The sequence below is a fragment of the Sorex araneus genome, chromosome 4 (assembly GCF_027595985.1).
Source record: "Sorex araneus isolate mSorAra2 chromosome 4, mSorAra2.pri, whole genome shotgun sequence".
Lineage (NCBI taxonomy): Eukaryota > Metazoa > Chordata > Mammalia > Eulipotyphla > Soricidae > Sorex > Sorex araneus.
The window spans coordinates 135,827,907-135,847,535 of NC_073305.1; the positions used below are offsets into that span (position 1 = coordinate 135,827,907).

The 19,629-nt window shown below is 40.9% G+C and overlaps 1 protein-coding gene across 1 annotated transcript in view; it reads left to right on the forward strand.

The window, feature by feature from the left end:
• Positions 1-19,629, forward strand: part of FIG4 (FIG4 phosphoinositide 5-phosphatase) — a 131,967-nt gene that overhangs the window by 63,864 nt on the left and 48,474 nt on the right. Inside the window, exons 16-19 of the mRNA XM_004605717.2 lie at positions 3,874-4,012; positions 11,200-11,258; positions 16,103-16,250; positions 19,395-19,478. Of these exons, the coding sequence (XP_004605774.1) occupies positions 3,874-4,012; positions 11,200-11,258; positions 16,103-16,250; positions 19,395-19,478 (430 nt within the window). The remainder of the gene's footprint in view (positions 1-3,873; positions 4,013-11,199; positions 11,259-16,102; positions 16,251-19,394; positions 19,479-19,629) is intronic.

Consider the following 19,629-nt stretch of genomic DNA (forward strand, 5'->3'; position numbering starts at 1 on the left):
AAAGTTTGATATGATGCAGGAATCTTACCTTCTCTGTATTCCCTCCCTATTCTGGCCCTATAGTTATACAGCAATATGTATTGAATAGTCATCCTTCCCTCTATTGATTTCAGAGTCCAACTTATCACAGCTTTAATTTAACATTAGAATAACAAATACAGCTCTAACTCCAAAAATAAAAAATCTGGCTAACTAAGAATTGTTGCATTCAAACATGATCAGTTTAAATGCAATGAATAGTAAAATTTTTTAGTATTTATTGATTTAGTATTTATTTATTGAAGGTGTTTGAATTGTGTGGAGTTTTTCTCTGTAGCCCATAATTGAGTACAGAAGACAATAATCATGTTTCTATTATGTCTTCTATAACTACAGAGAACTTACCTGTTTTATACTTTTGGGCACTTACATCTTTCTGAGAGTGATTGCCTTGTCTGCAGTCAAAAGTGACCAGTAGAAGAAGTAAGATTTCTTAGGGTTGTCTTTACAGTCTAAGTTTAGCACGTGCCTGTAATTATCATAGATATCTTTGAATTATAACAACAGAAGGAATTCAGGAAGTCTCTTCTATGAGCCATTAAAGGAATATCCTTTATTTGCATTCTCACTTCTTATGAAATAATTCTTTATCATACTTGCTAAAAATTGAAGGAAGCAACTATTAGGTTTAAAGTATAAAAATAACTCCTTTGCAAACATGGCTGAAAAATGGAAAGCTTTTCAACATAAGATATTTTAAGGCACTGAATGGTATGTTATTATGTGCTATTAAGGCTATTCAAGAAGCATAATGTAATTACAATAAGAGTAGTATGTTTACTTTTGTATGTGGAGAGAGTGCACATCAGGCAGTAATATCTATCATTTAGTGCTTGATGTTTTTCTCTCCACAAATGGCAAAAAACCCTGAATAGATATATCTCTTTTATATATTACTTTTAGCCTAAAAAGTAAGAGCTCTTTAAATGGAATGCTTCCTACCAAAATACTCGTAACTGGAATCCATGCTGGATGTATCATATTCGTTTATTGCTTTTGCCACAATAACCACATAGCCCAATGAGAGCAGTGTCACTAATTTCAGGTATATTTGTGTTTACTGTCACAGTTGGAAAAAATTGATTTTATGATAATGTTATCTTGTTTCAAAAGCAGTCATTTCTACAGTGCTATCTATTTTAGCTCAATGCTCATTTTCAGAAGGGGGTTTTGTGGATGTCTGCCCCACACTTGAATACACAGGACTTGAAGACAAGAATGGAAAGGAATTAGTGAGAGGGAAGAATGAAAGCTGATAAGGAAAAAGAGAGCAAAAAAATAGAAAGGGTAGCTTGGGAGTCCACTTCAGTGTTTATCATTATTTCCCCCTAAATTGTAATTGCAAAAAGGAAGAGGAAATGCAGCATATATAGTCAGCTTTATTAGCTTGCCATGTATTTTCACAAGACAATTTTGGAGTGTTTAAATGATGAGAAGGAGACTGCTAGCTCTGAACCCAGTTTGCCTTCATGATCAAACATAAAAGGGAATTATGCAGGCCCATGCTGAGGGCCATAGAACCCATGTAATCATTGTCTCTGCCAAAGAAGAGTGTCCTGATAGGATGAAAAGTGGAAGATACAAGCTGGCTTGTGAAGGGTTATAACAAAATGTGTAGATGAGAATTGGTTGTCTTCTTTCTGCTGTTTGTGTTTCCCTTTGCAATTAAACAAAAATGTGTTTGTTTCAGGTGAACTGATATAAGATGAGTGTGTGTGTGTGTGTGTGTGTGAGAGAGAGAGAGAGAGAGAGAGAGAGAGAGAGAGAGAGAGAGAGAGAGAGAGAGAGAGAGTGTATAATTCAGAGACTATAAAACCAAGCTCCCAGAAGCGCGCAGCCGCAACATCTTATAGCCTGGTTCTCCCTCTTGGAGAATCTGGCAAGCTACTGAGAGTTTCCTGCCCGCATGGGAGAGCCTGGCAAGTTCCCTGTGGCTTATTCATATGCCAAAAACCAGTAACAATAATGGGTCTCATTACCCTGACCCAGAAAGAGCCTCCAATGTGGCATCGTTGGGAAGGACAAGTAAAGAGAGGCTTCCAAAATCTCAAGGCTGGGACGAATGGAGATGTTACTGAGACCGCTCGAGAAAACTGATGATCAACGGGATGATGATGATGATATATACATACATATATATAAAACCAAAAATTTATCATAATATGTGACAATTAAAAAAAATTTTTTTATTGAATCACCATGTGGAAAGTTACAAAGCTTTCAGGCCTAAGTCTCAGTTACATAATGCTCGAACACCCATCCCTTCACCAGTGCACATATTCCACCACCAAGAACCACAGTATGCCTCCCCCCAACCCCTCGCCCCCCCCAGTCTCCCACTCCACCTGTGTAGCTGATAAATTTCACTTTACTTTCTCTTTACTTTGATTACATTCAATATTTCAACAAAAAACTCACTATTATTGTTTGGAGTTTCCCCCCCAGAGTCGGACCTGCTGGAAAGGAAGCATTTGATAATTTGTTTTTCATTGCTAAAAATGAAGAGATATGAGGGCGTGTGGCCACAATAGGGGCTGCAAGGTTCTGGATTTCTATATTTTAGTATTTTAATAACTAAGTCCAGAGGAATTTCTGCCAGAAGTTGCATCATTGCTAGCTCATACCTCTCTGCTGCTTTATATTTCACATATGAGTGCAATCTTTCTATGTCTCTCTCTTTCTTTCTGACTCATTTCACTCAACATGATACTTTCCACGTTGATCCACTTACATGCAAATTTCATGACAAGATGTTTTCTAACAGCTGCATAGTATTACATTGTGTAGATGTACCAAAGTTTCTTTAACCAGTCATCTGTTTGGGGGCACTCCGTTTTTTTCCAGATTGTGGCTATTGTAAACAGTGCTGCAATGAACATAGAAATGCAAATGTCATTTCTACTATACCTTTTTGCCTCTCCAGGATATATTCCCAGGAGTGGTATTGCTGGGTCAAATGGGAGCTCAATTTCTAATTTTTTGAGAATTGCCCAGTTATTTGATCCTTAGGCATCTCAAAATTCAAGACGGGCTGGAGCGATAGTATAGCTAGTAGGGCATTTGCCTTGCACACAGCCAACCAGGGTTCAATTTCCAGCATCCCATATAGTCCCCTGAGCACGACCAGGACTAACTCCTGAGTGCAAAGCCAGGAGTAACTCCTGAGCATCGCCAGGTGTAACCCAAAAAGCTGAAAAAAAATTCAAGACTCATTACAGTAGTTAGGCACTTGTCTTGCACGTAGCTGACCTAGGTTTAATCCCTGGCATTCATATGGTCCCCTGAGCACTGCCAGGAGTGATTTCTGAGCACAAAGCCAACACCTCCTTCCTGCCAAAAAATACAAGAAGTAATATTAGATTTGTTTGCCATATTGTATGGCATGAGGCAGAAGGAAACATTCTGAAGCAAGAGTTTTATCCTACACAAAATCTTGGTGACTACTTTAATTGTGTGTGTGTCTCTATGTGTCTCTGTGTCTGTATGTGCGTGTGTGTTTGTATAATTTTTTGTTGTTGGCTTTTTGAGGGGGCACCACATCCGATTATGTTCAAGGCTTACCCTTGGCTCTGCACTCAAGGATAAGTCTTGGAGAGCTCATATGGACCATATGGGGTACCAGGGATTGAAGCAGGTTTGGCTGAGTACAAGGCAAACTCCTTACCTGCCATATTATCACTCTGATCCCAACCAGTGTGTATAATTTTTAAAGTATAAGTGCTAATATTTTCAGAGATGTATCCTCTGAAATTAGTTGTATCCTTCTCCTGAGCAAACATTCTCCTCTGTTGTATCAGCAATGAATTTCCTGACATGCATGTTTTGGATTTTCAGATGCTGATAGACAAGACTCCATCAATCTCTTCCTGGGAGTATTCCATCCCACCGAAGGAAAACCTCATCTCTGGGAACTCCCAACCGATTTTTATTTACATCATAAAAATACTATGAGGCTTCTGCCGACAAGAAGAAGGTATTTTTCTTCCCAGTCTAAGTAAAATTAGATTTGATAATATTTTGAAATGCACTTTAGAAAAAAAAAACAACTAACAAACTAACCACATACGGTGAAGTAGTCAATCTTACTAAAAGTTTGTGGTGAAAAATTTAGAAACATTAGTAGTGTGGGAACATTGTGGTTAGCAATTGTTTTGTATAAAGTTTCAGAATTTCATCATCAAACAATTAGTTGTAACCACTAAAAAGCAGATCACAAGTTCCTACTATCCTATCACTATATTGTTAAGAACCCAGTTCTGAAGTTGTCCTGCCACTTTAAGTAAGATTTAAGGTGTTTGGGCCAAAAGATAGTACAGCTTTAGGGGGAGTACCTGACACTGCTTCTTGGCACCACCTGGTTTCCCAAGTATCACTGGGGTGACCCTGGTTTCCCCAGTCCTCACAGCCCAAAGACCACTATGTCCTCAGGCCCTTGCATTAGACTGGCTGAGAATCATCAGTGGATCGCTATACCTCCTGAGCACCATGCTTGGGAATTTTAACCTCCTAAAAAAGTCTTAAGGAGTTGATCCTTGTTGTTTATTTTTTCAAGGAGGCATCTACACAGTATGGCTTTGGAAGCACAATATTCTTTTTTTTTTTTTTGCTTTTTGGGTCACACCCGGCGATGCACAGGGGTCACTCCTGGCTCATGCACTCAGGAATCACCCCTGGCGGTGCTCAGGGGACCATATGGGATGCTGGGATTCGAACCCGGGTCGGCCGCGTGCAAGGCAAACGCCCTACCCGATGTGCTATCACTCCAGCCCCACAATATTCTTTTCTCCAGGAGCACAACCAACTCTCAGGGATACTGATAAAGACAGGAAACTGGTACAGTGACTTTAGTGGCAGAGACTATTGCATCTCCCAACCCACTCCAAATGGACTTTCTAGAATCTGTTACTAATGCAGTTAATTTTGATGGCCATTACATTGGGATTCCCAGGAGCCATGGACTGTTCACTTGAGGCGTATAAGCAGGAAATTCTGTAATGGAGTTGGCAGGGTCAGGTTGATGTAAAGGAATCTCTGTCGTTTGGTTCCTCTCATTATTTAAGCTGCATTCACTCTTTCAGTAAAGAGCATATCTCCACAGAGTCATAGTGAGGATTCAAAGAAGGCTTCTTCATGTTTTTTTGTTTGTTTTCTAATTCGGGAGGCTATTAGCACTAATCCAGTGGTGTGCAAGAAGCCAGGCAGTCACAGAGTTGGGTATGGACTTCTGTGCATGTCAAAACATTTTTTTAAAAATATTTAAAGCACCTGTTTTAAAAAAGATTTAAAAAAGAGAAAAAATAATTCTCTCCAGCCCTCTCATTAATGTTATTTGTTTTGTTGTTGTTGTTTGGGAGCTACACCCAGTGGAGCTCACTCCTGACTCTGTGCTCAGGATCATTCATGGAGGGGCTCAGAGGACCATATAGGATGTCAGGGATTGAACCTGATTTGATCACATGCAAGGCAGGCACCCAACCCACTGTACTGTTTTGAACTGAGGAACCAGGTATTAATATGTTCATATGAGCACAATTTTCTCCATATATGAGGTTGGAGTCTACTGCATCTGCTTAATGTAATGTCAGGCTTTCCCACACTGCTGTTCTCTCATGGTCTTAGTTTTATAAAGACCTGATTTTGTGCAGATATGCTGTTCAAACACTGTAAGCACCATTGCTAGGCTGTGCTATTTTCTTGTGAAGATCCTGAGCAAAGGATGAATTAACAAATGCTGATGTTATAGCTGTTTCCAGATGATCCTTTGTTAGTTGGAGAATATTTTAAAATATTAGGAGTGTCAGAATTCATACACTCCTCAAGTTTGTTCCTAATAGTCCATATTATTGGAATGATCAACTTAGTATTTGAGCTTACTTAACCTATAAATTTATCTACTGCTAGCTTTTACATTAAATGTAATACAAATATGTGTTTGCTTTTGTAAATTTTCACTGACAAGCAAAATATTGGAGCTAAGAGATTTGCTTGGGGAATACAGTTGATTATAGGTAAATGAAGCTGATTTTCTGAAATTTTATATCATTTAAATTTTGAAGTTATTAAGGTTAAGTGTAACTGGAAAACAATCAAATAATCTATTATTGCAGAGATTAGCTGGTAATGGATAACTGTAAGTCAAACCTCTTACCTTGAGTTACACAACTGAAGCAAGAAATACTAAGGTTTTCGAGTTTATATGTGGGAAAGAAGAAAACTGCTCTTACATTCTCATATTTTCTGTCACTGTAACTGTTATCCCGTTGTTCATCGATTTGCTCGAGTGGGCACCAGTAATGTCTCCATTGTGAGACTTGTGACTGATTTTGACATATCGAATACGACACAGGTAGTTTGCCAGGCTCTGCTTTGCAGGCAGGATACTCTCGGTAGCTTGCTGGGCTCTCTTAGCGGGACGCAGGAATCGAACCTGGGTTGGCCACATGTAAGGCAAACGCTCCAGTCCCTCATATTTTCTAAAAAAGGAAAATGAGGTATAGAGAGAATACCTATTGACTCAGATTATTCAGCTAATTAAATGATAACAAGAATCAGCTGTAAGCCTGTCACTGAAAATAGTACAGTAATATAATACCAAAGTAGATAATATGCCTGTTCAGTTGATTTAATCCTCTATTTTGGGGGCTTTTTTTCTTCCAGAATATTAAAATTCCCAAAATTATTTTTATCCTGTTTCATTGATACTGGTCATAATCAGTATTTATATATACCAGCCACTGAATATCATTGTTTTATTTTGAACTTTCCTGCATCATTAACCGATGCTGGTCATTTTTTGAAAGCCAAGCTAGTGTTATTCACAGAGGAACCAAACTATTTAACGAGAGGCAGATGTAACACAATGAGAGCTTAGGCTTCTAAAGTTCCATAGAGCCAAATAGGAATCTCGGCACGTGTGACTTTAGCCCCATTACTTAACCTCTGGAAATCTATTCTCAACTGTAAAATGAAGATGACTATACACACCTCACTGAGTCATTCTGAGGACTTAAAGAAAAAATATATGGGAAATGCTTTGTACTAAGTCTGACACAGAATGAAGCAGCTGCCTCTCAAGAAACTGACTACCCTCACTTAATTTAACTAATGGTGTACTGTTTTTAACAGTTAAATGGGCTTAATTCCAGAATATAACTTGGTTTTTCTGAGACCCAATGAGATCATAAAAATTCTTCACAAAGTCTAATAAACCTGGATATTGTTATGTTTCTTCAAGGAGATTACATTCTCTAGTTGTAACATTTATTTCAAATTACATTAGCTGACCAAAAAATATGGACACATTGAAAATATCTTTTTTTTTTTTTTTTGGCTGGGGGAGGTGGGGATCACATCTGATAGTGCTCTGGACTTACCCCTGTCTCTGCACTCAGATCTCTCCTGAAGGTGCTCAGGAAACCACATGAGGTGTCGGGGATCAAACCTAGGTCAGCTGCCTGTGAGGCAAGTGCTCTGAACCTGGCGCTGCCCTTTTTCATCAATTTTTTTTTTTTTTTGCTTTTTGGGTCACACCCGGCGATGCACAGGGGTCACTCCTGGCTCATGCACTCAGGAATCACCCCTGGCAGTGCTCAGGGGACCATATGGGATGCTGGGATTCGAACCCGGGTCGGCCGCATGCAAGGCAAATGCCCTACCCGCTGTGCTATTGCTCCAGCCCCGAAAATATCTTATAACTGTCACATCAATAAATATTTTAGTATGCATTTGTTTGTGTTTACAAACTTGGTGATATCCTATATTTTATACCATACTTAACAATGATTTATTCTCAAATAATACATATATCAACTAGAGCGATAGCACAGCAGGTAGGACATTTGCCTTGCATGCGGCTGACCTGGGTTTGATTCCTCCATCCCTCTTGGAGAGCCCAACAAGCTACCATGAGTATCCCACCTGCACGGCAGAGCCTGGCAAGCTACCTGTGGCATATTCGATATGCCAAAAACAGTAACAACAAATTTCACAATGGAGACATTACTGGTGCCCCCTTGAGCAAATCGATGAACAACAGGATGACAGCGCTACAGTGCTGTATTGATTAATAAGGGAAGAGGAATTAAATCTCTCTGCCTGCAGAGTACCCATCCAAACCAGGTCCTTTGAAGAGAATTGCTTCTGTTAACTCAAATCTTTGTATTTTTTCACTGAAACTGTTCTCTGAATGAGTTGACTATCCTGGACATCCTCCAAGACGCCAATGTATTATTGACTCTATGTTTATATTGTCACCAGTATGGCTTGACTAAACATTCACGAGTTCATTCCCTCTTCACGAGTTTGGAGTTTTCCTGCTTGTAGCCTCTTGTGTTCCCTCCAGTGGTCCCCAAAGAGAGGTCCTCCTGCCTTTACCTGAGCAGCCCTGGTTCATCTGCCAGGACGCATGTGGCTGAATGGGCGGTCTATGTCCGACTGCTCACTTGCTTGCACACATCTCCCTCACATCAGGCTGAGAGCCGCTTGGTTGTGACATGATCTGCTCATTTCAGTTCAACTCACTGGAACCTAAAGACCACCAACTCCTCATCCTCTTGTTAACCTTTTCATTATTTAAAGAAGGCACACATTCTCAAAACCTCTCCTCCACATCTCAGTAACCATAGCTTCTTCCTCCCTTCCTTAAAGTGGCTGTGGTTTCACATCTCACACATTCACAGTACTCCTGTACGCCTTCCAAACAATGCAAGTATTCCTTTTATCCTATTTTTTATTGTCTCAAGTCTTCTTATTGTTTTAAGGCACATTGCTTTGCTTAGGGAATGTGAGGAGGGAGGGAGAATGAGCAAGAGAGTAATGCCTGCCAGAGAGAATACAGGCTTCTCCAGAGGGGAGACAGCCAAGGCTACCCCATAAAGTAAAAGAAAGGAAGTACATGTCCCAAGTTAGGATGTGGATAACCCCATATATTTTATTTTTTAATCAGATGTTGTTGATTTTCCCATCGGTTTACAATACCATAAAAGGCTTGGGATTCAGCTTCTTCAACCTGTACTTGGACGTGCTAGAGACCCAGTAACAGAGTGTGATTTGTGCCAACTAATGTCAGACCACTGGGGATGTCATTCCCCTTATCCTGCATATTCTGTTTTTTTTATCATTAAATTTAAGGCTGCATTAGCTGCTTCTAGCATGGTCATCATAATGTTAACTCTCTGAACTTTATTAGAACTCCCAAGGCTTTTAAATGTCTTCTTCATGTCCCAGCAGTACCATTCTTATGCTTACTGTAACATTCTTGTCATGCTCATGCATGCTTTGCTGATATCCAAAGCAGGTAGTTAAGTATATAGAAATATTATAGAAAATATAGGGAATAATATAGAAAGCATGCTTTGTAGCTTTGTAGCTCCTTTAGATTTAATCACCTGCCTGTTCATCCTAGCATGAGTCCTGATTAAAACTATTGGTAGGGTAGAAGGCAGAGATGGCATGACTGGTAAAGAGAGAAACAATACTGGAATTAAGTAACTCTGCTTTTTGTCATTATTTCCAACCTGACATTGTCTACCACAGAGAACAGTCTCTGATACAGCAGGTGTTTAAAACATGTTAAACAAACAAAACACAAACAAAACCCCTAAATGAATTCTTTGCCAGAATCAGGCTTATCCTTTATCCTGTTCTTCATGCTCAAGACCCTTGATATCCAAACCATTCTGAGGAACACCCTCTTTAGCATTCACCAGGGACCTTGCCATAAATGCAGACTCTCGGGCCCAGTTACCAAATCAATCTGCCTTTCAGTAAGATCACCAGACGCATCTGTTTTCCCTTTTGGAATGCATTGTTCTGCACCTAAATTCAACCAAACTTCAGGAGTCTTTTCTGTTGGTGTTGCTCATGAACTTCACCTTCCTGTTGTTCCTTCTGGCCTGTGTATTCTGCTTGCCATCAAGGAGAATGAAGAATTGCCCCATTCTCCATATAAAGGATTATTCGAGATTGTAATTCAGCATTTCATTTTTAATTTTACTCTTTTAGTTTTGAGAGGGCAACATCCATCAGTGTTCAGGGATGACTCCTGGCCATGCTCAGGGAACCATATGTGGTGCTGGGAATTGAATTTGGGTTCGCTTTATGTCAGACAAGCTCCCTACCCACTGTACTGTCTTTCCAGTCTCAGTATTTTATTGTTAGAGACCCTTTTATTTATTTAAAATTCTCTTCAGTGATGCTGGAAAAAAAGTACAGCAGGTAGGGCACTTCTCTGGCACACTAACTTGGGTTCAGTCACCGGCACCCCATTTGGTACTCTGAGCACTGCCAGGAGTGATGTCCAAGTACAGAGCTAGCTAAGAGTGAGCCCTGAGCACAGCTGGGTGTAGCAAGAAAACAAACAAAAATCAAAAAAAGGTAAAATTCTAGAAATTTAGTTTTTAAACATTTTTGATATACAATCTCACACTATTCCCTTGCTTTCAAGTACATCATTTTTCTCTTCTGTATCCATTTTCTCACAATTTCATTTAGAATTAATTTTAGTTTTCAAAGAGAAAACAGTTTAGGATTCTTTCAGAGTCTCTGCTTTGAGTCTGCTAGCAGGTATTCAGATGGTCACTACTCCGTATCCTGACTCTAGTGGTCCTCTGTCCAGATGATGTATCTAACTGTCAGAGATGACCAGGCCACACACTGTTTTCTAAGGGACCTTGATCTCCAGGTCTGTCCAATTTATGCTTGAAAGATTTTGCTCACCCATTTTAATGACCCATACAGAGCAGAGTAGGACAAAGAGGAAAAAGAAAAACATGGCTCAGGCAACTTCAGGCAATAGAATCTGATGGTAGGACTTGGGTTTATCCTGATGCTGTAGATCAGGAGAGAGTCCGTGGGGAAAAGGAACCAGAAGCGCAGAGTCTGGTGTGGTGTTCCCAGACCTTTTTAGCTAAAGGTAAGTAACATTTACCTGACTCTCAGATGTCATGGCATTTTGTTGGTCTCCAAAACTGCCACAACAAAGAAGGGAGAGGATTTATGCTGAGCACCTGCTGTGCCCGAAGCGCCACAGGCATGTATGAAAAAGGAAGAACAATTATCTTTGCGTGTGAAACAGCATCTTATAACCCCTCTCATCCAGTGACTTAAAGAAAACCAATATTTACATCGAATTCAACTTGTCCTTTTAATCTTATTTTATAGTTACACTCACTGGTGGACACCAGATGTAATAAAACATTTACCACTGCCTTATGATGAAGGTAGGTATACTATTTCTCTCTGAGTTTCACATGTTATTTTATGCTTTAGAACAATATGAACTTAAAGCATTATATCCTCTGCACATAAAAGTTTTTTTTAAAAGAAAGTGAATGATACTGTTGGTGGGGTTGGTGATGGAACAATATATGTCAAAAACCCAACTATGAATAACTTTGTAATTCATGATGTTTAATCAAAATAATATCAAAAGAAAAAAAGCTCATGTAAAACTGAAAAAAATAAAAAGAAGTGAATAACTAATGTTGCTGTTGTATTAGACAGAGGATTGTGATGTATCTTATTTTTTAATTTTATTTAATTTTTTGGTTTGGGGAGCTAACTCCATGGTGTTCAGGGCTTATTCCTGGCTATCCCCTTAGAAATCATTCCTGGCAGAGCTCCAGGGACCACATGTGTCTGAGATCAATCCCAGGTTGACCACATGTAAGACAGATGCCTTGCCTGTTTTCCTATCACTCCAGCCCTTCTCTTAGCTTTTTAGTGGGCAGGGACTAAGTTATAATTCCCTCAATATAAATAGGTTGACACCTTGCTCCTTTACAATTATAGATAAGTTCCTAGTGAGTATAACATATTTGTTTGTCACTTTAAGTATTTCTGATACTTAGGAAGAATGTGTAGAGAATTAAAACCATTCACAAGAAATAAAATATTTTAGCAGTGGTGGGGGTAAAGTTACAGGAATATGTATAAAGTCTATTTTAGCGGTCTGGATTTAAATTTCTCTCTGAGAAAGATAGGAGAGGTTTTATATTAAAGCACCCTCAAAGGGTCTGGAGAGATAGTTCAATGGTTATGGCACTTGCCTTGTATACAGCCAACCTGGGTTTGATCCCTGGGATCCCATGTGGTTCCCTGTGCACCACAGAGGAGTCATTCCTCTTGAGTAACCCCTGAATATCACTGGATGTGACTACCAAGCCCCCCACCCCACCTCACCCCCACCCCCACCAAAAATAAAAACACATGCAACCAAATCCCCTCAAAGGGGCTGGGAGTTGGCTCAGTGGCTAAAGTGCCTTTCTTGCCAGCAGGAGGCCCTGACACGCCCTTTGGCTCCACTGTGTGTGCCGAGCGCCAGCCAGAGTATACCTGGCAGCTCTGCCGTCTGTTTTCCTCAGCACCGCAGACTGTTTCCAGCCATGCCACAGCCGGGTGCATAGGAGCCCAGAGAGAAAACTCAAGAAAGATGTGTGAGGCTAGAGAGAGTGCAGGGGTTAAGGCGCTTGCTTGCCTTCGTGTGCAGCTGAACTGGGGTTCAGTCTCTGGCACCCCAATTACAGAGCTGGGAGTAGCCCTTTCGCCCCACCAGGTGTGACCCCCAAACTGAAGATAAATAAAACAATAAAATAAAAAAGGACTTTGCCAGCCCTGTGGCCAGGAGTGTGCCCCACCCCCTCCTGAGCAGCACAGCAACCCCCAATTAACCCCACAGCCAGAAAGTGGGCGAGTGGCACAGCTAGGCGAACAGGACTCCAGCGGCCAGGTGTGAGCGCAGCTGGTGTGTGAGCCCCACCCCCAGCAAACATCACCATGAAATGCTTCAGCACCACAACTGAGCACAGACATCACAGCATCAACGGAGGGAGGAATGGGGAATTTAAAACTCCCCTCTAATGGAAAGTTTTTGGATAACATTGGTTTGTCCTTGGTCCTCCAGTAGGGAGCTTAGGTTTATTGAGTTACTCCCACCACAGTGCTCCCGAGGCTCACCCAGTTTCATCAGGCACTTCTAATCCTAATTACTTTTCTCTTTCCTTTATGTCCTTTTCATGGTTTAGCAGTGGCCTTTTTGTATAGACACAGGAAGACAGTTGACGCTCTGCTTTTGTAACATGGGAGTTAATTGACTCTGAATAATATCTGCTCCTGGGCACCCATCATATGTATCTGACTTAAGCCTCAATTGCCCTTAATTCCTAACACCCCAAAAGGATGGTCCCAGTGAGGGACAAGGATAGATCCAGGGCAAGCAGTAAGCTACCCCGGCATCAAAAAGGGACAAGCTAACTAAGTTAAGAGCACAGTCATGGAACAAATTCTGTCATGACACAAAAACAAGTAACTGAAGGACCCTCCTGGCATTAGGAAAGACTAACCTGGCCTGAGGACTGTAGTCTGGGATATATAGTGAGATATCCCCAGGAAGAGCCAACCTTTAAGCTTAATATATCTCTTACTATTTTCATACAAAATGACTAGAAATGTTAGTAAGAAGTAAATTCAATATGATTGTTCAGATGGATTACTAGTTAAGGAAAGGAGAAAGCAGTACACCCTAGATGGGATCCCACCCTTGAGCAGATCTCCTAGTAATCTAGAGTGCTGAACCCCCAGATGAGATTTTTGTCCTTGGGTTAATCTCCTAGAATAACTTTCTGTGAAGGGAGGCTTTACAAAATCTGTTTGTTGTTATGATAATGTTCAACCCCATCTGTGTGTACCCCACCCTTCACGATTTCTGTATAACTATGTTTATATAGAAGTGGGGGAGGAGGGAAGAAAATAAGTGTGTGAGGTGGGGGAGAAATAACTATGCTGTGAAAGGGAGAAGGAAATAACGACACTGTAGAAGAAATAACTACACTGTCAGGGGTTGGGGAAGATGTGGGAGAGATAACAATGTCTTAAGAGAGAAGTAATAGAATGAAGCTGTGAAGAGGTGAAGAAAAAACTATGCTATAGTGTAAAAAACTAAAGCTCGCTGAGGGGGCGCGAGCACTCTCGGGCTCTCCGGGCGGCTCTGTCTCACCGCCCACGTTCGGTGCCCCGGAACTGTTGTGTGTGCTGTCGGTCGAGGGCAGGCGACGGAAGGAAGAAGGCCAGACTGGTTGCTCGATCAGTTAATTTCATTCTCTCTCCCTGCTTCTCTCCCGGCTCTCGGTCTCTCTCAGGATCTCTGGATCTGGCCCCCGTGGATCTGGCCTCCCAACCCACTCTTCCAGCCTAGTTAAATCTCTCCAGCATGAGGGGGTTGGGGCGTACACATAGGTGTGGTCCCCATCAATAGGGTAAGGTTCCTTTCCCTTAGGGGATGCTTCTCCTAGGACTTAATTCTCTTTCAGCAGGAGGATCCACCCAAGGGTGGAGTCCCATGAGTGTGTTTCTCTTCTCCTCAGCCAGCAAACATATAAGAATTCATAGTATTAATTATTTTGTATGGACACAATAAGAGATGCATTAAAGCTTATAGAATTGCTCTCCTGGGGCCATCTCAATCTCAGACTACAGTACTCAGGCCAGATCAGTCTTTCCTATCCCTAGCAGGGTCCTACTCCCATAATTACTGTTGGATCATGACAGCATTTGTCTATGATCAAGCTCTTAACTTATAGTTAAGAATTAGGCACTTTGGCCAGGCCCATCTCGATGCCAGGGTAGCACATAACTCACTGCTTGCCCTGGGTCCTTCTCGTCCCACGTCGTCGGGACCCTGCTTTGGGGATGCTAGGAAGTAAGGGCAGCTGAGGCTTAGGTCAAGAGAACAGATGCCCTGGAGGAAAATATCATGTAGAGTCAAATGACTCCCAGGTTATAAAAGGATAACATTTGTTAAGTCTTCCTGTGTCCATACAAAAAGGACTTGCTCTGAATAAACTATGCAAAGGACTCAAGGAGAAGAGAAAAACATTATTTACAAGTCAACAGAACACTAAGAAAGAAGGTACAAATAAACACAGAGGAATGGGAGCACTGTAACGGGAGTAACCCAATAAACCTAAACTACCTGAGGCTATGTTATCCTACACTGTAGGAAAATGAAGCTGTCAGGATGAGGATGAGAATGAAATAAAGGGGCCCTGGGGCCCTGTTTCTCCATTTTCCCATTCCTCCATTCCCTCACTCTTCGTCATAGGCTGGCCAGGAGAATGGTTCTCAGTCACCGAATGCATGTGCCTACACGCCAGGCTTTTTGAACTCACGGAAGGCTATTTCTAAGTTTGTATCACCCAGTTTCTTTTTTCAATTGTGTTTTGGTTTGGGGGCCTCACCCCACAGTTAACTTAAAGCTTACTCTTGGCTCTGTGTTCAGGGGTCACTCCTGGTTGGGCTTAGGGGACCGTATGTCATGTCAGAGATAGAACTGAGTCAGCTGCATACAAAGCAGGTGGCTCAACACCTGTACTATCTCTTTGTCCCCTGAATTGCTCTGTTTTAGAGTTTAGTCCCAGCTCCACTACTGATCTTGCTGACCTTGGACCAGCCATCTTTCCCCTGTGGGAAAGGGCACCAAGTGAAATCTGTTGCCAGTCTGGACCTCTTGTTGCCAGGGATCCGTCTGGAGTGATTAACTGTCCCAATTTGAGCCATGAAGGGAGAAGATTCCAAATGACTGTGAGTTCTTAGTAAATGATGAATTCATCTTAGGGAAGTATTTATAACCCTGTAGTTCATTTGGTTAAGATTTGCTTCTTCTGAGAGAAAGGGAACAACTTCATTCATCTAACACTGGCCATCAATAGGATTTGAAATCAAAAGGAAATTTAGTCACATGACTGGGTGTTTTTTATCGAGGATGCAGACTATGTGAGAGCAAGAAGGGAAGATAAAGAAATGAGTTGTTTGAGCCATAAAATAATTCCACTGTCACCCCCAACTTTCCAAGCCACCCCAGCTTGCTTAGAGCTTGTCACATTCGTGTGTCCATATCTCTTACAAGTATACAGGTTCCCGGGGCAAGGGATGAACTGTGCCCCTGCAATCTATGATCTATGAATGGGTTGATAAGGTACTAGATCAAGTCAAAGGACTGCACTAACAAGCAGTCTCTTACTCTCTCTCTCTCTCTCTCTCTCTCTCTCTCTCTCTCTCTCTCTCTCAGTTATCTGTGCTGCAAACTTAAAGAGATTGGTGGTGAAGAAATTCCACAGATATGAAGAAGAGATCGATATCCACAGCGAGTTCTTCCAACCATACGAGTTGAGTTGTTTTGATGACACTTTTTGCTTGGCCATGACTAACTCTGCACGGTATGTTGAGAGCCCTGAGTACACTAAACATTTGCAATCTCTGGTTCTGATCATTTATTTACATATGTGTCACTTGTCCAGAAGTCTGGCCGCAAGGCTGCTTCCAAGTGAGTGATGACTTAACCCTCTTCTGGGGCCCTCTCCTGGCTGAGGATCCCATAACTGCAGGAAGAAGCTGCTTCTGCTGTTAGGGGACACGAGTTAGCCTCAGCCCTCTGAGAAATTGAAATCCTCCTGCCACTGATCATAATCTGTCATATGGAATGAATTCCATCTTTGAAACAGACATAGGCATTAAAAACCAACATAAAGAAATGGAAACAAAGAGTAACACAGTCTTTAGTAGTAGAAAGGTCGAAATGTGAATCCTAGGTCAGTCATGGCTTGCCTCTGTGGCTTTGAGACAGTGATCCAACCTATCTGTGGCGACATTTCTTTGTTTCTTAGAGCTGGGAGGTATGTGGTTCCCCATCCCTACCCCCATGCACACCCTAAGTGCCTAATGGAGCACCTAGCACAGGTGGGCACTAGCCGGTGGAAGCTATTGTGATGCCTTCCTTTAATCAGGCCCAGGATGCAGCTCAGTCCTCTCCTCTGCAACAGCTCATCAGATATTTGAGGAAGCAGTCTTCTTGTTTCTCAGGGTCATTATCACTCCATCTCTTACCATAACTCATACCCAAATAAAAGATGGTATTTCTAGATCCTCTCCTTCCTGATTTGTCACCTTTGACCATACTTCATTTTTATCTCTATTTATTTTTTTAATTATTTATTCATTTTTGCTTGGAGGCCACACCCAGCGATACTTAGGGAGTACTCTTGGCTCTGCACTCAGGGATTATTCCTAGTGGTGCTTAGTGGACCATAAGGGATGCTGGACATTGAATGTGGGTCTGCTGCATGCAAGGCAAGAGCCCTGCCAGCTGTTCTATCTCTTTGGCTCCTCTGCTTCTTTTAATGTTTGGAGGAGCTCTTTAGAAAACTGATGTGATGGGACTGAAAAAATTAGGCAGAGAAAAATCATTTTAATTATTTTGGTTTGGGGGGAACACTCTATTCTGCTCAAGGCTTATTGTTCTGTGAAGCAGAATTATCTATTCTGCTCTGTGCGTAGGGAAGTTCTCAAGGAACCATGTGCAGTGCCAGGAATTAAACTAGGATTGGCTGCACACAAGGCAAATACCTTAACCACTGTACTGTCTTTGACCCAGATTACTATTATGCTTTCTACTAAAATCTACATTTTTGTAACTTAGACTTTTTCAAACTTGGGTATATATAAACTTAATGTAATACACAAGAAAATATTCCGTGGTTTATTTGTTTTTTTTCTATCTAGCAATCAAACTCCATTTTGCGTCTGTTTGAGATAGGAAAGCCATTGAATTTTTACTTAATTTCAGCTACATTTGTAATAGTTTTACTGTAAAGTTATAATCATTTCTAAAACTTTTTAATTCAGCAAAGGAAAAATGATATCACATATACTTGTATGTATAAATAGCACCTTGTCTTTATCTGTGGGAAGTAGGAGTCATGGTTTATGAAGTGGCTCCTGCAGGCACTAAATTATCACAGAGCCATTAATTCTGTGAGAAAGCACCTGGTGATAACAGCATATCTATGTGCCTAACCTTGCTGTATATATTCCATCTGAATAATATTTCACATAACATAAGTTCCCGATTCATTAACATTGAGTCCACAGTTCACAGTAGCACTGTAACTCCTGCCTGAAAGCAGTTTCTTTATTGGGTGTCCTTTCTCTGTCACATAGTGCACTGCCTATCTTAGACTCATTGTGCTTTGGGATAACCACAGAAATATGAAAAAAAAATGGCACTACACAGCCTATGAAAAAGCACATTTATTGACAGTACAAAGACTAAAACAAGAAGACATATAGTCGTTTTTTTGTGTTTTTTTTGGGGGGGGGGGTTTGGGTCACACCCAGTGATGCACAGGGGTTACTCCTGGCTCTGCACTTAGGAATTATTCCTGGTGGTGCTCAGGGGACCATATGGGATGCTGGGAATCAAACCCGGGTCAGCCGTGTGCAAGGCAAATGCCCTACCCACTGTGCTATTGCTCCAGCCCCAAAAGAAGACATATAGTATCATCACCTTGTTTGACCTCAGAGCATTAGACTTGAGCATTAGGTTCCTCTAACTGTTCACCACTTCAGGCATGCATATGTCCATGAATGATTCTAAAATCTATGCAGTTTGATTTGGGGGTTACAAATAAATTTTAGTAAGTAAACATTTGCATACAGTGGGTCCACAAAGAGGACCCATTGTTTATGTCCAGAAAGAAAGAAGAAAAGCAAAAAACCACAACCACTTACATTTTAGAAACATTTTTAAAACCTTTTAAACAGGCATTTTGGATTAGATTCAATATTACTTTCTTTTCTGTCAAAATAATATATTGGATCACACACTCAGAGTGGTCTCCTTGCCAGAAGCTGGAAGTCTTATCAGCATAAATCAGACAAACTGTTCCCTTTTGGGCCTTCATTAAGGAATTTGGTCTGGATTTAGCAATAATAGTCAGAGAGACTTTACATAGTGAGGAAGTTACATCAGCTTGTCTCAGTAAGTGGTAAATTAAAAGTTTGTATTTAAACTGTTATAACCGTGTTTTAATGAATTGACCCTCCAGACGGATGAGGTAGCTGTTGATACATCAACTCATGACACTGTGTTCTTTATCATTATGTCTGCCTTCTTAGGTAGGTTGGTGTAATAAACACAATGCCTATAAAACTTGATGGTATACTATCTTGATGCTGGTTTTATGAGTTTAATTTTACCTGAAAACTAATCAGGGTACCTAACCAAGCCTTAGCAGTGATGTAGCTATCAACTGTGTTCCTATAAACAAAATCTGAAATTCAGAACTTTGGGGCCTCATTATCATAGAGAACATTCACATTGGAGGTTGCTAACTGTGAAGTTACCTTATGTGAGTTTGTACAGTTGAATGGCTCTAAATACCTAAGTTCCTCTGAACATTTCACTCACATTAAATGTGGCCCACAGGGCAAGAAGGACAAGTGTGAGAATGTGAGTTGAAAGGCAAATCAGTATCATCTGGATCAACCATGGTTCAGGTAGAATTTTCTTTTCTTTTCTTCAGTGACTTTATGCCTAAGACCGTTGGCATTGATCCAAGTCCATTTACTGTGCGGAAACCAGATGAAACTGGAAAATCAGTATTGGGGTAAGATTTGCACTTTGAAAGAAATTTTAAAGAGTCATGCAAAGATAATACAGCACTTGCAATACAATTTCCACCACAAACTAATAACTTCAAGTCACAGGTTTGGGCTATAATCCTTTTATCACCTCTGTACAGGTAGTTTATTTATATA